The sequence below is a fragment of the Rhinopithecus bieti genome, unplaced genomic scaffold (genome assembly GCF_001698545.2).
Source record: "Rhinopithecus bieti isolate Rb0 unplaced genomic scaffold, ASM169854v2 scaffold_42772, whole genome shotgun sequence".
NCBI lineage: Eukaryota > Metazoa > Chordata > Mammalia > Primates > Cercopithecidae > Rhinopithecus > Rhinopithecus bieti.
In genome coordinates, this window is record NW_016818842.1 from 112,669 (window position 1) to 127,739 (window position 15,071).

Below are 15,071 nucleotides of genomic sequence, written 5' to 3' on the forward strand. Positions count from 1 at the left end.
GGGGGGGGAGGGAAGGGGGGGGGGGGCAGGGGAGAGGAGAGGGTGGCAAGGGGGGCAGCCACTGCAGGAATGAAGGGGAGGGAGGGAGGAAGCCTGGAGGGGGCTGCGGTGCTGGCAGAGAGCGGTGCGGGGGCGTGGGCAGGGAAGGGGGGAATGACAATGACACACGCCAGACACACACGAACTGCGGACACAGGGGTGCTCGTGGGCACACGCAGGGCACCCGCACCCTGAGACTCTGGAAACCGAGGTCAGGGCTGTCTGTCAGGGGCTTAGAGACTCTTTCAGAAACGGTCCTCGCCCCCCTCCTCACCTCTTCCTGGCACTGACCCTCCTTCTAACCTCCCCCTCCCTACACACACACTCACGTGCTTTCTCTCTATAACCAGCAGTGGCTTCTCGCTTCCATCAGTGGCTCGACTTTCCCAGAAGAAAGCCCATCAGCTCTGCGGGGAAAGAAATGGGGAGGAGTGGAGAGGGAGAAAAGAAAGAAGAGATGGCAGGGGAGGAGGAAGGAATGAAGGGATCTGGAACAGGTAGAAGGAGCAAGCTAAAGGAGAAAAAAAAAACTGAGAACCAAGGTGACAGTGGAAATTCCAAAGAAAGGAGGGAAAAGAGGGGATAGGAGACCCTGAGGCAATGCCTCCCATCCCCACACACAACTAGCCACAGCCTCCCCTCCTTCCTCTCCCCGCCCCCCATCTCCCCTTCATCTTCCCAGCCTGGATACCGAGAGCAGTGGGATGGGGAGGGGGTCACGTTACCTTCCTGAGGAGGATGAATCAGAGAGAGATGGCTCAGACATCTGGAGAGGGGGAGGGGAAGCCATCCAAGAGAGAAGGGAGAGGGGAGGGAGCCAGCCAAGGGGGCTGACTGAGTAGCTGATGGGGATTAGAGACCAAGTTGCAAGAGAAGAGGAGACAGGCACCTAGAGAAACTGTATTTGCCTGTGGGCTTGTGTGTGCACACACACCTGCGTGTACATGTACATGGCTTGTGCATGTGTGTTTATGTGTGTATGGAGATGAATGAGATACATGGCCGGGAGCGGGGAGAAAAATAAAGGGAATGGGGGGAAGCAATTGTGCATTTAATCAGATCAAGAGTGGATGGGCATGTTAGTGTTTCCAATTTAACTGTGATGTTCTATTCCGGTCTGTGTGGCTGTGTTTGTGTTTGCTTCCAGGTGTGTGTGCATGTGTGTGTGTGTTGGGGGGTTCTTATCTCTTCTGCATGCCTGTATGCCCGTGCAGTTTGGAGTCTTTGAGCACACCCAGTTCTGGGCATCCGCTGGTGTCCAAAAAGTGTACCTGGCTTGGTGGCACACAACAATGTGTGTGTAGCACACACATGCCCCCACTCCCCATCCCTCCCTTCCTCCACTTAAGTTCAAAAGCCCAGGAGAACTTCTCAGAAATCAGCATCCTCAAGGCTTCAGTCATCCTGTGGTGAGGGACAGGGTGGATGTGAATGCCTGGGGCACCAAAGGCTTGGAGATTCCACAATCTGGGTCTTGACTCTGTCTGCATGGTCTCTGGACTCATTCTGTTTCTGCTTCTCTCCATCCCAGTTCCCTACTGGGTCAGCTCATTCACACATTCCCCCCTTCTACTGGGGGTGAGCTGTGCCCTTCATACCCTGCTGCCTCTAGGGGCTTCTGGGCTGGGCACAGGTTCTTGGGATGGGGAAAGGAGGGAGACAGTAGAAAAAGAAAGAGAACTGAAGAGAGTGGGAGAGACAGAGTGCTGGAAAAGGCAGAGCCGATATGGGGACCTGGTTGGGGATGCCTGGTATTGGCTCTGACTTGTTTGTGTGAATCCATCATCTCTCTTTGTATTTGTTTCTGAATATCCCTCCAAGAGGGTAGCTGGAGAAGATGGGATCCAGCATCGTAGGAATCCAAGCTGAAGATTTGGAAAACCAGGAGAGTGAGGAAGAGCACTGGGTCTTTTCTCTGAGAAGGTCTGGGAGAGAAAGAGAGAGCAGGGGCTTGTGGACCCCGAAGCTCACCATTCCCCTCTTCTCCTCCCCCTCCCCCCAACCGGTGACTCACCTCTGCAGCCTTTAACTGCGTCAGCCATGGTGGAGGGGCAGGCAGGAAGGGGGCACTTTATGAGAGGGGAAGGGGTCTCCACTTTGAACTTACAGAAGATGTGAAGTCCCCCTGAAAATTGCCCCATTTAAAATCTTGCCCTATCCCCTCCCCATCCCAGAGCTGGGGAGTCCTGGGGAAGGGACTGAGGGGTGGGCTGGGGGCTATGGGAGGGTCTGGAATGATGAGTGATGGGAAGGGGTGCCCACCCTGATTTTAGTCCCGAGGTCCCACTCGCCCTCAGACCCCACCCACTCCTGAGTGGGGAGGGGAGACCCAGCAAGCGGGGGAGGGCAACGCCGCAGAGATGAGTCACCAAGAAAGAGAGAGAGAGAGACAGAGATGGGGAGAGACACGAGGAGAGAGCCACTGGAGAGAGAGACACACACACACTCAAATACACACAGAGACACACACACACCATCAAGGTGGTACCCACCATGAGAAAGAAAACCACTTCAGTCATCCTGAACCAGCCTCTTGCAACTTCCACCTGTCACACACACAACACACTGTCCTACAGAATCACACTGAGATTCGGAGACACACCCACTTACACAAACACAATGTCACACCTAGCCTAGCAGTTACCCAGACCTAGGCTGGAGATGTGTGCAGGGCAATGGAGATGTGCTCTAAGTGTTCTCATTCATTCCTTTTACCAGGTGGAGGGAGGGGCGCCAAAACCCTCAAGGAATGCGACTTCAGAAATCCAAGACGCGGTTGCAGGGACTCACAGGCTGCGCTGTGCACACTCGACAAGACACACAAGTCGCCTGCCTCCCCGTCCACACGTACATAGTAACATATCAAGCATCGTCCTCATCAAAAAAACAAACAACAGCAAAAAACCACTTGAGGTACCTGATTCTGGGGTACACCAGGCACGTTGTCCCGAATCCATCCCACCCAGACACCCCCTGACTCGTGCACACATGTACAGAAACGCAGGCACACAAAGACGCCCACGAACACACTCACACGGACGAAAACCACCTTGTGCTGCCTCGCCCGCGTCCGCGCACGTCCTGGCGCCCCCGCGTGTTACTTTGGGGGATCGCAGTCTCCGCAGATCCAGAGCAGGCTCGCGGGGGCGGTGCCCAGGCTCTCTCCACCTCCTCCACCCACCACGGGTTGCCCACCTAGAAAAGGGGAAAGCAAGCCCGGCTGGCCACGGGCGAGTCTGGAACTGGGGGTTAGAGGCCTGGATCCTGGCTGATGGAAGCTGGTCTTGGATGCCAAGAGGGACTTGGATGCCACAGAATTTGGGTAGCAGCCGACTCCCAGGTCCAGGGAAAAGCCAGGCCCAGGGCAAGTCAGGATGCCGCGCCGCTGCCCACCTCAGTCCTGAGCAGCGGCTTCTTTCCCCGGCTTGGCAGGGGTAGGGTAGGGGCGCACAGCCCGCAGCCCTCCCCAGAACCCCTCCCCAGCTCCCCCCTCTCCCTGGGGAGTCATTAGCCCCATTGCCACAGGGCTTAGAGATCCTCTCTGATACAGGCTGCTGGGGAAAAGGGAAGATAATGTGTCTCATTCCTCTTCACTGGGAAGTGAAACAGACACAGAGGGTGGCCAAAAGGTCCATTTTATTGTCATACAGTCATGGTCACCTTGACAAGGAGGGTGGCAGCGTGGCCGGGCACAGGAGGCAGCCAAGCAGAGCAGCACAGTAGCAAAACCAGAGCTGGGGCAAGTGGCGAAGCAGCGGTTGCCCCTCCTCCCCCACCTTGTCTACATTCTTCCACCTGCTGGTGTCCACCTCTGCCCACATCTCGGATCCCATCCCCAGCGAACCCCGAACTCACTGCCAACATTCTCCTAGCACCTATGCATTGCTCAAGCTAACATCATCACACAGAGTGAAGTTCTAGGTCATGCTCTAGGCTTGGGACACCTGGGTTCTTTTCGCTGGGAGGCTCCTAGCTACGACGAATGACTTAGAAGTCACTTTGATCTTTCCCAGCCTTCTGTTTTCTCCCTCTGCCTTTGATGTGGGGAACCAGTATTGGAGACAGCGCTGTGCAGATGCAGCTGTTACTACTTGCAATTAAATAGAAGACTCTCAAAGTTCTAAAAGCATAAATGATCCAGAGGAAGGGAGTGGTGTCCAGAAATACCAGGAGGTGGGGATTCCAGTTGCACTAGAAGGTGGCCTGGTTGGAACCAGGAGACAGCCCCTATGCCAGGCTGAGGGACCTGCCCTCCACTGTACCAAACTCTCCAGCCAGAACCACACCACCCCCGCGCCCGGGTGAGCTGGAGCACGGGGGAGCCTGCGAAATAGCAACGTTGTGCAAAGCTGGAGGGAACCCCAGTGAGAGAGAGGGAGGCTCAGAAAGTGCATCACCAGATGAACAAGGACTCAAATGGGGGAGCAATCTAAATACATTCCATTTTACAGGATCTCCCTCTCTCTCTCTCTCTCTCTCTCTCTCTCTCTCTCTCTCTCGATTGCACAGTGGGCTGGTGATAGGAAGAGAAACAGGGACAGAAAAATGGGCACTGTGGTGTTAAGCGTCGTAGAGATCCAGAGAGGATGAGGATGGGAGGCTAGAGAGAAGTGGGGAGAGGGCACTGAGCTCTGGCACCAGAGCAGATCTCTGGCACTTGAGCAGGGGGAGGGGCTTGAGGTAGAGAGGGCAGTGCGGGGCCAGTTTTTAGGGCTTTAGAAAGGGCAGGAGGAAGAAAAGAAACGTGGATTGGCATCCCACACACTCCTGAGCACTTCCACCCAGGAGGGGGCAGAAGGGAGAAGCCAGGAAAGGGGGAATTCACGCCCAGGCTGAGGTGATGGAGAAGGAAGGAAGGACTCTGAAGTCTGTGCAGGAACCAGTGCTTTGGGAAAAGGGTGGATAATAGAAACTCAAGGCCCCCACCTCCACCCCACACCCAATAGTCCACAAGTTCAGGTCAGGGAATGGGCAATGGTGTTTGGGGGAGCTAGAGGCAAGATAGTAAGGGGAAAAGGGACAGAGTGGGGGGACCTGCGCCGGTAAGGGCAAGAGAGCAGGACTCAGAGGGGACTTCCCAGGGGACGCAGCGTCGGAAATGGCAGGGAAGAGGCTGGTGGGGGAAACTGTGGAAGGGGGCGGGTCCAAAGTACTTCTCTTTCCTATTCCCCGCCAGAGGAGAGGCCTCAGATGTCGGCCTCCAGCAGGTACTGTTCAGTATAACCCTTCACCAGCTCCAGCCCCAGCCCGGCCTGGCAGAAGTCAGCCAGCTGCGACCACAGCTGGGGCTCCAGGAAGAGCTGGCACATGACATTAAGGCCAGCGAGGCGCGGGGCCTGGCGCTGCAGGTGCCACAGCAGCTGGCTCTGCACCTGCGCGCCATCGCTGCCGAAGGCATCGATGTTGAGATAGCGCCAAGTGCCGTCCCCTCCGTGCGGGATGGGGAAGGGGCGCGTGCACAGCGTGAGCACGCGCGGGCGCGCGCGGCTGTCCACGCGCCACTCCAGGCCCTTGGCCGCCAGCAGGCGCAGGTTGCTCTCGCTAGGCCGGTAGGGCTGCCAGTCCTGGATGATGGTCCCGCCCGGAAGCACGTCGCGCTGCACGGAGGGCGACAGCAGGAGGCGTGCCACGTCGCCGCCTGCCTCGGACACGGCCTCGGTGGGCAGCGGCGAGAAGGTGCCGGAGGTCCGCAGAGCCGCCAGCCGCGTGCCCAGCCCGGCCAGCAGCGCGGACGCGTTGAATCGGACCAAAAGGATGCCCTGCGGGGGGCATGAGTGAGCGCGGGGCGGGCGCGGGAGGGCTAGCGAGCCCGGCGCCTCTCGGCAGGCATCTTCACTCCCAAGTTCACGCCCACGGGCTCCCACCTGCGTCCCTCCGGAGGAGCGACGTGAGGGCTCCGGGCCGCGTGGGGTATGGGAAAGCCTGGGTTTCAAGGGTACCAGACAGGGACCAGGGGCACGGGCTCCCAATACGTGGATCCCCAAGAAGAGGTGGGATCAGTATGGAGTAGCCAGGGAACGGAGGGTGCGGGTCCCCGAGTCTCCAGGGACATGAAAGCCAGAGAGGCCGATCAGTCAGTAGGACTGGAGAGGCGCAGAGGGAGGACAAAGGCTGAGAGGAGGATGCTTGGGTCCCTGAACAGAGGCAGGATCCTAGGGGAGGCAGGGTGCCCGAAGTTGGGAAGCGAGGACTAGGGTTTCAGGCTGGGAGTCGGGAGTTTGGCTTCCGCTGGGTCAAAAGGTCTGGTGAGGACTGGGAGTCCCAGGGCAAGGCTCAGGGGCCGCGCCACTCGGTAGAGCCCAGAGAGAAAGCAAGCCCGTGTTCTGCTGGGGGCGGGGAGGGTCTCCTGGTGTGCCCCAGCAGAGAGGCCCAGCCATCCGAGCTCCCGGTCCTTCTCACCTGCTTGGTGATTAGGCGGTATTTCTTCAGCTCCCGGGGGCCCAGCTGGTCGTCCCGGGTGAGCCGTGCCACCTTGACCCCCGGGTGCTGTCGCTTGACCAGCTGCGAGCAGAAGCGCTGCAGCAGCCCGGCCACGCCCTTCCCGCGCTCCCAGGGCGCCACGCGCAGGCCCTCCACCAGCGCCGTCTCCCCGGCGTCGATCACGTTCACCGACTCCAGCGCGATCTGCGGACCGAGGCCGTTAGCAGGGGGCCCTCCCCGCCTCCGCCCCTGCCAGGGCTGTCGGCTCACTGGGCTCTCCACTTCCCACACGCTGAGCACTCCGTCGTCACCACTCGGGCACCAGGCCAGGCCTGGGTTGGCACGGCCCTTGGGCTTCAGATTACAGAGCCGGCAGAACAGTCATTCGCCGGGGCCTCGTCCACCATTTTTTTTTTTTTTTTTTTTTTAATTTAGGACAGGGTCTCCTCACCCAGGCTGGAGCGCAGTGGTGCGATCACAGGTCACTACAGCCTCAAACTCCTGGGCTCAAGCGATGCCCCCCACCCCCAAGCCTTTCTAGTAGCTGGGACCACAGACAGGCACCCCTACTCCCGGCTTTTTCTTTATTTTTATTTTTTAGAGCGGAGGTCTCCCATGTTGCCCAGGCTGGTTTGGAACTCCTAGCCTCAAGTGATCCTCCAGCCTCGGCCTCCCAAAGAGCTGGGGTTACAGGCATGAGCCGACGCGTCCGGCCCCTTCTACCTCGTGAGATGCTCCAGCTCCTAGTGTGTCAAGTCCTGGACCGCTAGCCACGCCCCTTCTCTGGCTCCTTCCCCGGGAGTTTGCCACGCCCCACTTCCTCTTAGCTTCTCCCCAAGCCCAACTCTAAGCTCTTCCTGCTCCCACCCCTAGCCTACCCTGTCTCTCCTGCTCCCCACCTCTTTTGCTTTTACCCCCAGAAAAATCCTCCAGTGGATCCTCAAACTTTCAAGCGCTCACCTGTCCCTCTGGTTCCTCTGCTTTAGGAGTCCTCCACCCCACCCTCACTGACATAGCCCCTGGATTCGCGCTGCAAGCCCTGCGCTTCCTCAGCATCCGGACGAAGGCTGGGGAGAAGCTCTCATCCTCCTCTTCCTAAGGTCCACGCACCCGCAGGTGGCTTCACCCCATGTCACCTGGGCCCTGCCCCCGGGCTCACCACGCCTCCGTTGCGCTTGGCCAGCACCACCGTGCGGTCGGGGTCCCGGAGCCAGCTGTGGTAGCGGCTGGGAAGGTAGTCCAGGCCGCCGTAGATGCCCCCCGAGATGGCCAGCACTTCCTCAAACTCCCGTTCCGTGGCTACCACGAAGTCCAATGGCTCGGCCTCAGCCTCAGGCCCCGATCCGGACCCAAGCTCGGCCCCTGACAACTCGGCCTTGGCCTCAGGCCCTGACTCGGCCCCCCGGGGCTCAGCCTCAGCCTCAGGCCCCGATCCGGACCTGGGCTCGGCCTCCACCTCCTGTGGCCGGGTTTCAGAGCTTGGCTCTGCATCTCGGGCAGCCTCCTTTTCCGGCTTAGTGACCTCTGAGGTGGCTGTGCCACAGCTGGCTTCCAGCTTCATGACCCTGCAGAAAAAAGATAATGCAGCACCTGGATCAGAGCCCTTCATTTCCACATCTGGGCCCCTGCACACAAACGATCCTAATGCCCCTTCCTACACAAATACCCTTTCTTTTTCTTTTATTTTCTTTCTTTCTTTTATTTTTATTTATTTATTTATTTTTTGAGACGGAGTCTCTTTCTGTTGCTCAGGCTGGAGTGCAGTGTCGCGATCTCGGCTAACTGCAATCTCTGCCTGCCAGTTTCAGTAGGTGCCTTCACCTCCTGAGTTTCTGGGACTACAGGCACCGTGCCGCCATGCCTGGCTAATTTTTGTATTTTTAGTAGAGATGGAGTTTCACCATGTTGGCCAGGCTGGTCTTGAACCCCTGATTTCAGGTGATCCTCCCACCTCAGCTTCCCAAAGTGCTGGGATTACAGGCGTGAGCCACCGCACCGGCCCCTTTCTTCACTTCTTCTTATTTTTAAATATAGATAGGGATCTCACTATGTTGCCCAGACTGGTCTCGAACTCCTGGGTTCAAGATCCTCCCACTTTGTCCTCCCACAGTGCTGGGATTACAGGTGTGAGCCACTGTACCTGGCCCACAAACACCCTTTCTTTTCTGCTGTCCACATAGACCCTGGGAGTGGAGGGCTCCCAGCTCCCTCCCTCTTCCCATCAGCTTCCAGAAATCTCAGCTCTACCCACTCCACTCTTACGGGATGCTCCCTAACAGTCAGAAACTTAGAACCCTGTGAGCTCCCCATAGACCAGCCCCAGATCTCCTCCAGGCCCAGCCAGCAACCAGGGACCCAGGCAAAAGAAAAAAGGCATTTGGGGGTAGTTAAAAAAAAACAAAAAACAAAACAGGAAGGCCGGGCCTGAAGACTCATACCTGTACTCCCAGCACTTTGGGAGGCCAAGGCAGGTGGATTGGTTGAGTCATGGAGTTTAAGAACAGCCTGGGCAATATAGTGAGACTCTGTCTCTACAAAAAATACAAAAAAATTAGCCGGGCATGGTGGTGCGGTGGGCCTGTAGTCCCAGCTGCTCTGGAGGCTGAAGTGGGAGGATCATTTGAGCCAAGGAGGCAAAGGTTGCAGTGAGCCATGATCATACCACTGCACTCCCGCCTGTGTGACAGAGACAAACCCTGTCTAAAAAAAAGAAAAGAAAAAAAAAAAAGAAAAAGAAGAAAAAAAAAAAAAGAGGCACACTCCTTCAAGGATCCCATAACCTCTCTAAGACCTCTGCAAGGACAACATGAGAAAGAAACTCCCCTCTGTACACAAGAAAGTTCCCAGAGAACAGTGGAGGATTCACCCCCACCCCCATTTCCTGCCACTGCCAGTTACAATCCCAGCCAGGGCAAAGGGAGGAGGGTGTAGATCCCAAATATCCTCCATATTGCTGCCCCAGTTCCCCGTCCCCCCACCTCCACCTCTTGACATACACATTCAAATATAAGCAAGATAGACAGCTCCACTAGAAAATGTCAAGGCAGCCTAGCACGGTGGCTCAGCCAAGGTGGGTAGATCACCTGAGGTCAGAGTTCGAGACCAGCCTGGCCAGCATGATGAAACCCCATCTATTGAGGACCGCGCTGGGGGTGGTGAAAATGAACAGACACAAGAGACAAAGAGAAACAGAGAACATGGCGGCCGTGCCTAGAGCCTCCGCCTCACTTTATTTATACTCCATAAACCCCACGTCAGCAAAATAACACAATGCAAAACAAACTTTTGCACCCAGATGTAACCTTCTGCTTAGTTCCTTGTCTCTAAGCTCTTTCTTATTTGTCTGCCTTCTTGGTGCCTACTAGAGTTTATTAAAAGTTCAACTAGAGATACTGTCCTTGACTACTGGAGTTCATTAAAAGTGCAACTAGCTAGAGATACTGTTCTTGAGCCTTATCTATTCTTAGCATATTGTTTTCAATGGCCCCTGCACCCATCTCTACCAAAAATACAAAGATTAGCCGAGCATAGTGGTGGACGCCTGTAAGCCCAGCTACTAGGGAGGCTGAGGAACAAGAGTCACTTGAAGCCGGGAGGTGGAGATTGTAGTGAGCCCTAGCCGAGGTTGAGCCACTGCACTCCAGCCTGGACAATGGAGTGAGACTCTGTGTGGAAAGAAAGGAAGGAAGGGAGGGAGGGAGGGAGGGAGGGAGGGAGGAAGGAAACAAAGGTTGAGCCATTCCTTCTAAGCCAATCAACCCCCACCCCCCACCCTCCTTTCCTTCCTTCTGCCCCTCTTCCCCATAGGGAGACTTGGGCTCTGTCCACTCCAGGACTAGGAACCATTTGAAAAGGGTTCTGTCCGAGTTCCATCAAAATGAAAGAGAAAGCCCCCTATCCAAGTCCCAGCGACTTCTATTTCTGGGCCTGTCTCTTCCAGATCAGCCAAATCGACCAATCAAATCCCCCCTCTCTCTTTCAGCCAATGATAATGCTCACCTCAGATAACCTACATTAAGCCTCATTAACCAACATCCCAAGGGCAAACAGACCAGCTACTCTGTGGGGGTGATATTGACTTAACTGGAGTTTTTTTTTTTTACAAAAGCCTGACCTAGGTTCCTAGGTTTGGGGAAGGTTGACCAGCAGTGGGACCAAGGAGTGGTTTGCACTTCCAGGTCATAAACAGAGCTTGCCTAAACGCGATATGCTTGCTATACAAACCAAGCTTCAAGAAAAAGAGTTCCATCTCCCTCTTTGTTTTCTGATTCTTTCTCATCTGATTCCAATACCTGGAGGTCACCTGGATATGGAGCCAGAATTATCAGAGGAGAGGAGGAAGCCAAGCTCAGAGGATTTAGATCCCCTGCTGGGGCCATTAGAGACCATCAAGTTTCAACCCATTGTTTTCACAATCAAGGAGATTACCCTTGATTTCACAATCAAGGAGATTAGTCTTGCCTGAGGTGACTCAGTCTGGGTAAAGCCAGGCTAAAAGTTAAGTTTCCTTGGCTTCCAGGCCAGGGGAAAAGACCTCTTATTATTATTGTAGTTGCTTGTTTGTTTATTTTATTTTATTCTTTGAGTCAGAGCCTCGCTCTGTCGCCCAGGCTGGAATGCAATGGCATCATCATAGCTCACTGCAGCCTCAACCTCCTGGGCTCAAGTGATCCTCCCACCTTAGCCTCCCGAGTAGCTGAGACTACAGGCATGTGCCACTACACTTGGCTACTTTTTTAAATGTTTAATTCTTTTAGAGATGGGGTCCCACTATGTTGCCCAGGCTGGTCTTGAACTCCTGGGCTCAAGCAATCCTCCCACCTCCACTTCCCAAAGTGCTGGGATATTAGGTGTGAGCCACCATGCCCGGCCAAGATCTCTTTGTAGTGTATCTGGATCTCTGAACTCAGCCTGAAGAGCAAGGAGGGTAACTACTGGGTCCTTGAACAGGAGTTGAAGGGCCCAGGTGGGATAAGATGATGAAGAACCAGAGATGGGGTTGCTGGGAACTCCCTCACTGTCTGGCCCACACGGTCAGCAATCCCTATGCCAACACACAAGCCTCCATGCCTGGGACCAACCCAAGCCCCAGACCTCTTGCACCGCACTCTGGGGATGATGCGACCCAAAGAAGAGCAAGTTAGCTTCTGACTCCATCTGCAGCTCCAGGCAACATGAACCAGTTGTCCATGGCTCACAGGAAAATGCAAGCTGGTGGTTCAGTGGTGCCTCCAGCAATACCCTCGCTGCCTCCAAAGGTGATGAGGTGTGAGCAACGGGTAGACTGGAACCCACCTGACTCATTCAAGACATTCGGCTCCAGTCTCCTTCCCTTGCTTACAGTGGGGAGACCTTTTTCAAATGGTATGTCTACATCTCAGATAAGGTTGTTTGTGGCGGGAGGAAAGGGTAGGGGTGGATGTGGGGAGTTCCCAGAGTCACGGGGAAGGAAGAACTTTCCAACGCATCCCCCATCTTTCAACCTAGGCACCACCTCTACCCTGTTGCCTTTTTGGGGACATGAACAAAGCTTCCCAGGTCCTTAAACCTTGGAGGAAGTGGGTAATAAAACAGGTCAGGGATTCCAGACCAAGCCAAACCGGTGGGCTGGCCTGTAACCCTTGCTTCACACGCTGACCGCTTTCTACCCTCCAGTCCAGCACCCTCCAGCCTGGCTCCATGGAACTCTTAACTCTCATCAGATGTCTAGGCAGAGGTGGAGGCAGCTGGTGAGTCTAGGGCACTGTGGGGAATGTAGTCCAGGTATCTCCTGGACCAAGTGCCCTCCTAAAAGAGGAACAGCATTTCTTGGCCCAGCAAGGTGGCTCATGCCTTTAATCCCTGCACTTTGGGAGGCCGAGGGAGGCGGATCATCTGAGGTCAGGAGCTGGAGACCAGCCTGATCAATATGAAGAAATCCTGTCTCTACTAAAAAAAAAAAAAAAAAAGTACAAAATTAGCCCAGCGGGCTGGCGCATTCCTGTAATCCCAGCCACTCAGGAGGCTGAGGCAGGAGAATCACTTGAACCCAGGAGGCAGAGATTGTGGTGACCTGAGATCGCGCCATTGCTCTCCAGCCTGAGCAACAAGAGTGAGATGCCCTCAAAAAAAAAAAAAAAAAAAAGAGGGACAGCATTTCTTTCTTCATCCCTATCCCCACATCCTTGGGGACATTCTTTAAATCTGATAAATATGAATGATTGCTTTGGGGAGGGGGTGATCCGAGTCATAGCTGGGCATCATCGGAGTCAGAGCTGGGAATGCCAGGAGCCCACCCACCCACACCCCACTCCCACCGCATCCCCACACACCTGAAATATCGATGCCCTTGAGGCCGATGGCTTCTTGACACTGGGGGAGGGAGGAGAGAGAGGGAAGGGAGAGCCCAGTCGCCGGGGAGGCGGAGACAAAGAAGGCGACTGCACAAAGCGCCCAAAGATGAGAGCGAAAAGAACGGGAATGGAGGCAGAGAGCAGACAAAAGCAGACAGGAGATGCGGCCGCAGGGGACAGACCGGGAAGCGGGAGGAGGCTTCGACACTGAATCAGACATGACACCTCGTGACTCCGGGCCCAGCAGATTAAAAAAAAAAAAAAATCCTAGCACGCACCCCTCCCCTGGGGCACTGTAAATAGAAAGGAGCGTGACACACCCCCTTCGCCCTGGGGTGTGGAGGGCGGAGATCCGGGGGCGGAAGGGGTCAAGGGGAAAAGAAAGTCAGAAAAAAGGCTGGAAGAGAACAACCTTGGAAACAGAGACAAGGAAGAGGCGATGAAGTGGGGGCGGGAGGGAAGGCCTAGGGAGTGGACAGAGGCAGGGGCTGAGGAAGATGGCCCAGCGAATGGGGGTGGGGGCCCCAGAGGGCCACAGTCGTGGAGGACGGAGGCTGTCCTGGAGGGTCTTCCCGAGTGAGGGTCAGCCCTCTGCCTCTATCCCGGAGTGGGGGCTTGGGCCTGGGCGAGAGGAAGACTGCGAAGGGAGCGGTCTGTTTGGCGGGGGTTCCCCTGGGCACCGGACCCTGGGGACCGGTGGGAGCGACATGGCAACAGAGGGAGGCGGGGGAGCACTTCTGGACACCTGAAGCGCAGCCTCTGACTCAGTTTTCTGGGTCACCGGACTGGGAGGGGTGGGCAGAAGGAGGCGCAGCCCGTTGGTCCCCCTGGGGGGCGGTGGCCTTCCGCTGCCCCATTCCGCGGTGAAGGAGCACGCTAGCCCCCTCCCCACTCCCCAGGCCCGGCCGCCCCCCTACCTCGCCGGAGCCGGAGCTGGAGCCAGGGCGGAGATGCCGCAAAGCCAATCGGGGCCGGCGGCGGGCGCAGACACCCCAGGTGCCAAGCGAGAGGTCCCTTTGGAGCCCCCAAGAGTCAAAGGAGGATGACGCTCGGGGACTCCGCCGCGCTGTCGGAGCCCGACTCGAACGTCGAAGGTCAGCGCCGGGGCTGTGCCGCAGCTCCGTTGGCGACGCGGGCCGGGGCGCCCAGCGGTTCAGGGGTTCGGGTGGCACGCGTGGCTCCCGCGGCGACGCTTCGGCGGCAGCTTAGAGGGGCGGAGACCCCGGCGACACGGGAGAAACCCGGGACGGATCCGGAGCGGACTCGTGCCCTGCTGGCGGGGCCGGGGGTCGGGGTGCGCCCTGGGCAGCTGGGTGGCCTCAAGCCCTACTGGCGAGACTCTGCCCCGTGTCCCGGCTGGGGAGTGGGACTGGGGATCGGGATGTCTCGGGTTTTGGTGGTGGTGATGCTGAAGTTGCTGGCTTAGTTATCTCCCCACCCCACGCCCAGCACCTCTGTTCTCTGTCCGGGGGTCCCCCATTGCCCCGAAGTCCCCCTCCTCCAGGAGCCACGCCTCAATGAAATCTCCTGTCTCCATTGTAAGAGCGGCTGGGAAGGGGACTCCGAGCCTTCGTCCCCGGAAACTGATCGAGGGAATCAGAAACCTTAGAACACCGGGAAGGCGAAGAGACATCAAGAGACAGAAGTTGAGAGGCTAAAAAGGGCAGAGCGAGGCCAAGACCTCTCCATCTTCTCACCACTGTGTGGGTGCCCGAGCACCCTGGTCCCCCAGGTGCACAAGGCCCCTCAGTCCACAAAGTACCCCGCGGGGCAGCAGGCAGAAAGACCTCCAGGTACCCAGCGCACACCCAGGCACATTCACACAGACCTCTGCACGCAGGAGGCTCTACACCCCATGCTGATCCTGGTAGCTGGGGAGGAAGATGGAAGTGTGGGGTTGGTACCCGGGTGGGTGCCCCTCGCTCTAATAAGCTGGTGGCCCAGGCTCTTAACTCCTACAAGGTTCTCCATCCCACCTATAAAGTGAACTTAAGGCTGGGTGCGGTGGCTTACGCCTGTGATCCCAGCACTTTGGGATGCCAAGGTGGGCGAATCACTTGAGGTCAGGAGTTCGAGACGAGCCTGGCCAACATGGTGGAACCCCGTCTCTACTAAAAATACAAAAATTAGCCTGGCCTGGCCGGGCGCAGGGGCTCACCCCTGTAATTCCAGCACTCTGACAGGCTGAGGTGGGCGGATCACCTAAGGTCAGGAGTTCAAGACCAGCATGGCCAACATGGCGAAACCCCGTTTCTACTAAAAATACAAAAATCAGCCTGG

The 15,071-nt window shown here is 56.6% G+C and overlaps 1 protein-coding gene across 2 annotated transcripts; it reads right to left on the minus strand.

Annotated features, from left to right (window-relative positions):
* Nucleotides 1-4,556: 4,556 nt before the first annotated feature.
* On the minus strand, nt 4,557-13,767 carry NAT16 (N-acetyltransferase 16 (putative)). Of its 2 annotated transcripts, XM_017857676.1 has the most exons (5): nt 13,709-13,735; nt 12,771-12,810; nt 7,619-8,024; nt 6,439-6,663; nt 4,557-5,798 (listed from the first exon to the last, which is right to left on the minus strand). In XM_017857676.1, the coding sequence occupies exons 3-5, from the start codon at nt 8,018-8,020 to the stop codon at nt 5,226-5,228; spliced, it is 1,200 nt and encodes a 399-aa protein (XP_017713165.1). In that variant the 5' UTR covers nt 8,021-8,024; nt 12,771-12,810; nt 13,709-13,735; the 3' UTR covers nt 4,557-5,225. The 2 variants fall into 2 exon arrangements, with proteins under 2 accessions (XP_017713165.1, XP_017713166.1); XM_017857677.1 differs by lacking the exon at nt 12,771-12,810 and having other exon boundaries at nt 13,709-13,767.
* Nucleotides 13,768-15,071: the final 1,304 nt, after the last annotated feature.